The sequence below is a fragment of the Anneissia japonica genome, unplaced genomic scaffold (assembly GCF_011630105.1).
Source record: "Anneissia japonica isolate Jap-2015-1 unplaced genomic scaffold, ASM1163010v1 scaffold288008_len1385354_cov213, whole genome shotgun sequence".
Lineage (NCBI taxonomy): Eukaryota > Metazoa > Echinodermata > Crinoidea > Comatulida > Comatulidae > Anneissia > Anneissia japonica.
In genome coordinates, this window is record NW_022720123.1 from 681596 (window position 1) to 688573 (window position 6978).

At 32.8% G+C, this 6978-nt stretch overlaps 1 protein-coding gene across 2 annotated transcripts in view; it reads left to right on the forward strand.

Moving 5' to 3' along the window:
• Window positions 1-5695, forward strand: part of LOC117111216 (alpha-2,8-sialyltransferase 8F-like) — a 20222-nt gene extending 14527 nt beyond the window's left edge. For both annotated transcript variants that reach the window (XM_033254109.1, XM_033254108.1), the window contains exons 6-12: window positions 165-233; window positions 459-527; window positions 785-835; window positions 1523-1576; window positions 3184-3279; window positions 3441-3929; window positions 4253-5695. In XM_033254109.1, the coding sequence (XP_033110000.1) occupies window positions 165-233; window positions 459-527; window positions 785-835; window positions 1523-1576; window positions 3184-3279; window positions 3441-3929; window positions 4253-4511 (1087 nt within the window). In that variant the 3' untranslated portion in view covers window positions 4512-5695. The remainder of the gene's footprint in view (window positions 1-164; window positions 234-458; window positions 528-784; window positions 836-1522; window positions 1577-3183; window positions 3280-3440; window positions 3930-4252) is intronic.
• Window positions 5696-6978: the final 1283 nt, after the last annotated feature.

Genomic DNA, 6978 nt, shown 5'->3' on the forward strand with positions numbered 1-6978 from the left:
GTCAATAGAAGATTATGAATCTGAATCTGTTTGTTCTTCCACAAAATTACTTTCCTGCTTCATTTACTTAATGTTATTTATATTGTTTTATTCTGTTGTTATCAACAACTTTAAGAATTTTTGATCTATTGCAATACTGATTAACATTTTTTGTTATTGATTAGTGACGATCTCCAAAAGCTGCCGCCAGGGAAACGTGATCCACCAATGAATGATGAAACAGCAAAAGTAATGTAGGTACTAGTTTAATTTTATATTGACTGTAATACTCTTTTGTTTAGTGATGTCAATAGAAGATTATGAATCTGAATCTGTTTGTTCTTCCACAAAATTACTTTCCTGCTTCATTTACTTAATGTTATTTATATTGTTTTATTCTGTTGTTATCAACAACTTTAAGAATTTTTGATCTATTGCAATACTGTATCAATGATTAACATTTTTTTGTTATTGATTAGTGACGGTCTCCAAAAGCTGCCGCCAGAGAAACGTGATCCACCAAAGAATGATGAAACAGCAAAAGAAATGTAGGTGCTAGTTTAGATATTGAGTAATCTTTTAAATTGAAAAAAAAGTCCAATATTTTCTCCATGTTTTATCAACTTCTTATAAGTTATTTCTTCTTCGGTAGTTCATTTCCATAGCATTGTATTTTCTATTTCATTTGACTATAATGTTACACTATTATTGTTATTATATTTATTATTAAGCAAATTTGAAAATACAGCATATACCAACATTACTAAATTATTTAATAGCAACACCATTTCTTTTCTATTTGTAGAGTACCACCAGAGTTGCCACAATCAAAACAGGATGCACCTAAAAAACTTGAGTAAGTTTGTTTATACCAAATCCAAACATGAAGGTATAAATATACCTTCGTTATCCGACCATTTTCAAATATTCTGTATACAAATTACAGTACTTAAATCATGATTTTAGTCGTTGTGGTCCGAAGGCAAATGGACCTTTCCCACTAAGCCACGCCCCTTGGACTGTTGCTAAGGTGCAAAAAAATCGACTGTGTAAAAACATGCTCAAACACGTGCGTTTGTGAGACAAGATGTGCGTGAGACACGCTCGTCTGTCTGGTCTTGTTCTGATTGGTCAATTGATAAGTTTGATTGACATTTCAGAAACGCCCATTTCCATTGGGGTTATTCTGGTCCATTGTCAGTACATCAGGAGACAATCTGTTATTTTTTCAAAAAGTGTAGGTCTACTTCTTTCTTTAACCTGAACATTGGTCATACTGCACATGGTACCAACAACTTTTAAGAGGCTCTTTAAAACCCTCTTCATTCCAGCATTCCAGCTCTCCGGCTAAGCCCACACAAGGAGGGCAACGATGGATTGGAACCGGGGATCGATCAAAATGATTTAAAGTGATCTCTATGGCTCTGCGCACGCACAGTGGCTATCACCATGACAGTGTTATAAATATAATGAAGCTGAATAAGTCCTGATGATAGATATATCAAAATGAATCGAGTTTTTTTGTTTGTTTTTGTTTTAATAGTTTTTCCGATGGGTTAAGGGTATTTAAAGGTCCAACGGAGGCATATCATGAAAGGTAGGAGTTTCACTCATAATAAAAATAAAAAATAATAATAATAATAAAAATATTAATAATGATGATAATAATAATAATAATAATAATAATAATAATAATAATAATAATAATAATAGAAATAACTTGCTACTGAATGCTTGAAATGCTTAATATTAAAATAAAATTAGCATATCAGACAGTACATAATATTCATATACATGTTAATACATTAATATTAATTTGTCTTTAATTAAGTCATACGTATAGTTGATACAGGGCTATGTAATTACCGATATGTTTGCTGTCTCTTATACACATCTAGATGTGTATAAGAGACAGGTTGAGCACTTAGTGCAAATTTTTGACTTTCCGCCATATTTCAAGATAAGAGACAGCATATACATATACATTGGTGGCGCCAATCGCAAATCAACTGGACTGAAGAAAGAAGCAACAACCAAGCCACAATAGTACTGACGATGCTAACTGGTAGTTAGTAGAGTTCCTATATAGAGAAAGTTGCGACATGAGCCGCTTATAGGACTCCATATTGGGGCCATTTATGCATGAATGAACACGAACGCCTATTCTACATTGTGGCGATTGTATAAATAACAGGCAATTGTAAAAAATTAATAAAAATTTTAAAAACAAAATTTCATGTCATTTGATAGTAAATATCTGTTAATTAATGCATATTTGAAGTTTATAGTAAAATTCAAGAAAAAATTTATTCTCAATAGTCTGTTATAGGGCCTAATTATTTATATTACATGTAGTTTTTGCTTGACCAGATTGGCGTAGCACCTTTAGCTAGGCGTACATGATTGCATTTGTTAAGCGTAGCGACTATGATTAGGCCTTACTTACACCCACTATAACAACTCCGTGCTTACACACAGGACAACTTTGAAGTTCGTATAATAAACGGGTGTTTGCGGCAAGCCTCTAGCTAGGATGCCAGTTTCATAATATCTCAAAAAACCTTGTAGTATAACAAGAGAAGTCCGTAAGTCATACGGTAACTGAAACACTACTTACTACTTGTTGGCCTGCTAGCTTGGCTGCTGCGGTACGTAGGCCAATGTTAATGCACTGTTTACATAGGCTCTTCTTTTCCCATCTTTAATTCAGAGGTCGAAACAAATTTTAAATTTTATTTCAATAATATAGTGGTGTAGAATAGTCTATTAAGAACAAATAATGTAACCCGTTATGAAGTTATGAATTTTTAACTAACAAGAGGTCGAGAATTTAGCCTCAAAAGCTTATCTTATTTCTGTTAGTTACGCACCACTGGTTTAGTTGTGTGGCCCCAAAATGGTGGAATGAGGGCGTCCACTGGTCATGTGACCTGAACCGCTCATGTCGCAACTCTCTCTATATAGGAACTCTAGTAGTTAGCGAAACTGCTAACACCAAAAAACGTCAGCATACTGGTTTTACTTAAAGAAAATTCTTCTATAGTTAATTTAGAAAACCGACGAAATTTTATTATTATTATTATTATTATTATTATTATTATTTTTGTTATTAATATTATTATTATTATTATTATTATTATTATTATTATTATTATTATTATTATTATTATTATCAGTTTGTAACAATCAAATATCTGTCGATAGGGAAATCAAGGACATTCCTCCAATGGAAAAAGTAAAGGAGAACTTACACAAATCTCTAAACAAACATATCAACACAAAGGAACTGACCCGTATCCGGTAAGTAATTTTAAGTCTTCATGCTAGTTAAACTGTAGAAGAAATGTTTCACAAAGAATGTAACTGATAATCGTACTATTTTCATAAGGCTAAATTTTAGATTAATTCCATATTTTCTGACTCCAATATGTGCAATATTTATGTATTTTGAAATGTTTCAGGAATAATCTTATTACGAGTGGTCTAACATTTGAACGGACAGTAACTACAAAGGTCGAAGATGAAAATGAAAAAGATTCAGAAATACGTAGGCAAAAGTTTTTAAGCAAGTTAAAAGCTCCATACGAGTCATGCGCAGTAGTAGGTAACGGTGGTGTTTTGGAAGAAAGTTACTGCGGAGCAGAGATCGATGCACACGACTTTGTAATGCGGTCAAATATGGCACCTATAGTTGGTTTCGAAGAAGATGTCGGAAAGAAAGTTAATTTCATGACGTTGAATGGTGAAGGCACAAAGGTTCTCATAAAATGCGTGAAAACTTTCAACAATACTTGTAAACGAGTTTATCAAAGTATGAAAACCATCGATGAATCAATTATTTGGTTCTCAAAGTATGGGACTTTGGCTTTAAAATTCATGAACCTAATTAATCAGCATTTAAATTCAACAGTGACACACCCGTCAGAGCCACTAAGTGAAGAATTAATGAAGTAAGTGATAATGAGTTTTATTACTCCATTTTTTTTTATCTTGTTGGCAGTATTATCATGGAGGCATTAATCTCAAGAATACTGCCATAGTATATGTATATTTATTATTATCTATTTGTGTCCATCAGAAATAAGTTATTGACATTCGATTGTTTTCAAACCGAAATCATAATTGAGATAAAACAACACCTTTGATTATAATAACTAAAATTGCAATTGAGTGGGGTTTTTTTTTAATACCTTCCATTGTTGGAGTGAGGACTTGCCCAACGAGAAGCCGAATTCTCACTATTTAACAAAATATATTTTTTTAATTATTCCAGATTTTGGGACATCACCGAGCACCCGTCATCCGGACTGTTTCTCTATTCTATTGCGGTGCCTATATGCAAGACCATATCGCTGTACGGTTTCTATCCGTACAGCAAGTTGCCTAGCGGGAAGCGTATGAAGTACCATTATTACGAAAATTTTTATATTGAAGATTTCGTTATGGGGCATGACCTTCCTAAGGAGTTCAGGTTGTTGATGAAGCTTAACCGAGCCGGTGCTTTGCGACTAAGGGCAAAACCTTGTTTTTGAATAAAATAGTGTAACGTATAGGGACACGGTGCTATATGAGAAGTCTACGGGATCGAACGATGTTCTTTATTTAAATGTGTTTACATTTTAGAATTGATGTTGTTTCAGTGTTTGTAAAACCGGGTACACGTTCCGTCGGTTGATGGTCGCACGCGAACAATCGTATTTCTCGACGATCCGCTCTGGCTGCAACTGACAACCAGCAGGCGGCGTCGCGTCGTCAAAATCCCGCACATAGTTCGGATATGGATTCGTCGATTTAGAATCGGCCAACGAACTGTGCGCTTGGCTTGTAAGATTCGTATTCTAGGACCCTGTGTTTGACCGGCTACACACTAACCCCAGCTATACTATTCCGTGCCATACCTTAGCTTGAGACGAGTTTAGGCCCTATAAAATTCAAAATAAAATCTTTCAAGCGTATAGATAATCATTGTAGACCAATACATCAACTTCATTATTGTAAATTTACAACTAGGAAAATTAAAACTAGAATTATAGTTATTATAAACGACCCTATTTTGTATGAAATGTGATTCATGGTTTTAGTAATCAATGAAATATATATTGCTTAATATGAATACAATGTTAAAACATCATAGAATTTTACAGCAGCAATACCAATATTGTGTTGATTAATCTTGGTGCTCTCATGGTATTATAAGAATAATTTAATTACTAAGTCCTGTCACCTGTGTACAATATTTTAATTGCTGATTACGTAATACTATAAATCTGGACATAATTTGTGTCGCATTGTGTTATGCAATAAATTGTATTGTGATATTTGTTTCAAATTATATTTTTATATTGTTCATTTTAACCGCATCATTATTATTTTATTTATTATTGTTATTAAAGTGTTTTATAAAAATTGAATATTTCAATTTAATAAAAAAAATTATGAAAACAGGTCATATTACGAGAATGTGTTTGATTTACGTTCCGAAAGATATGTTTGACGTTTTTAATTCAATTCATTGTATTCAGTCTATCATAATGAATATAACACAGATGTATTTTGAAGCAAAGCGATTAAATGAGAACATAAAATTATAGATAAAAACATACTTTTAAAATTTTCCAAACAGTACAGTAAAAAGTATTAAGATATATTAGTAAAACATTGTTATGTTAAGATACTAAGAGCATGTAATTCATTAAAATAATATAAAATTATTGCATTTATGTTCATGATTTTCGTCTATATTAATGTATAGTTGAGCTAGGTCACAATACTTTTATTTTGGCATCTACTTGATTCCGTACTTAATTCTGTGTCATCATCACCTTTGCGACCCATTAGCCCTCTCACATTTCGAACCTTTCAGACGAAACCCATGCCGACGTGCTCACTGCAATATTGCGGTATTGCAGCTCTGTCTGACACCAAAGACATTGGTGTGCCGGCTAAAACTTTATCTTTGCAAAACAATAGATATCAATGAGACGTAACAAAAGGATAAAAAAATCAAGTGAATTTGTTTTACTTTAATATGTCTGTCAATTCGGACAAACTACGCAGAACATAGGAAATGCGCATGTTGATTTTCACAATATTAATTTATTTTAATATTTTTTTATTGGAATTATAGAGTCATTTTCGTACAAACCCCATACAAGCCAATCCATTCTTTTGTGAGAATTCATGGTATGAGTTCAATACACAACCAAATACTAAAAGCAAAAACGTTTTAATTTTTTGTTATTAGAGACATTCCTCAACCTTACGAATACGATTACGTCATTATCATTATCGTCATTCGTGCCTAAAACATTCTTGACAATAATGCTGTAGGAGCTGAATATGATCCTTGATTCATGCAAAAGGCATGGTATCGCCTACGTTGTGACAGATATGCTGCTGTAGGGAAAGAGTTGCCTGAAAATTTGATGACGTAACCGTATTCGTCATCGTTTTCGTAAACTCGCGAAACTCCCTAATATTAATAAGTAATTCCCAAATCTTTGTCAATGGTGATGTAAACACAGATGGATATGAATCAATTTGTCAATAAACTGTATCACAAGTAACGTCTTTTTAAAAATCGTGTCATGCAGCTAGTCAATTAAAAGTGTTAATTGTTATTATTTATTTATTTATTATTGTTGTTATTGTTATTTCTATTATCATCATCACCAGCATCTCTCCACCATCATCTTCATTATTATTAAAACGAACTTTAATGATGTACAGAATATATATCATGCAGGACTACTAGAGGATTTTATGAAGACACTGAAAATGAGAATTGGATCTACCTCTTTGTAGGAAAATGGGATAATCACCCTCGTAGCTGTGGATTGGCTCGTATCCATGTAAGAAAAACACACAATCATATCTTATACCGAAAGGTCCACTGATTAATCTCAGATAAGAAAGTATAATACATACTCCAAGTATTGAAATACACGCCATCGTGTTGGGATTCAATATTTCGACATTAATTATGTCATCATCAGGAAT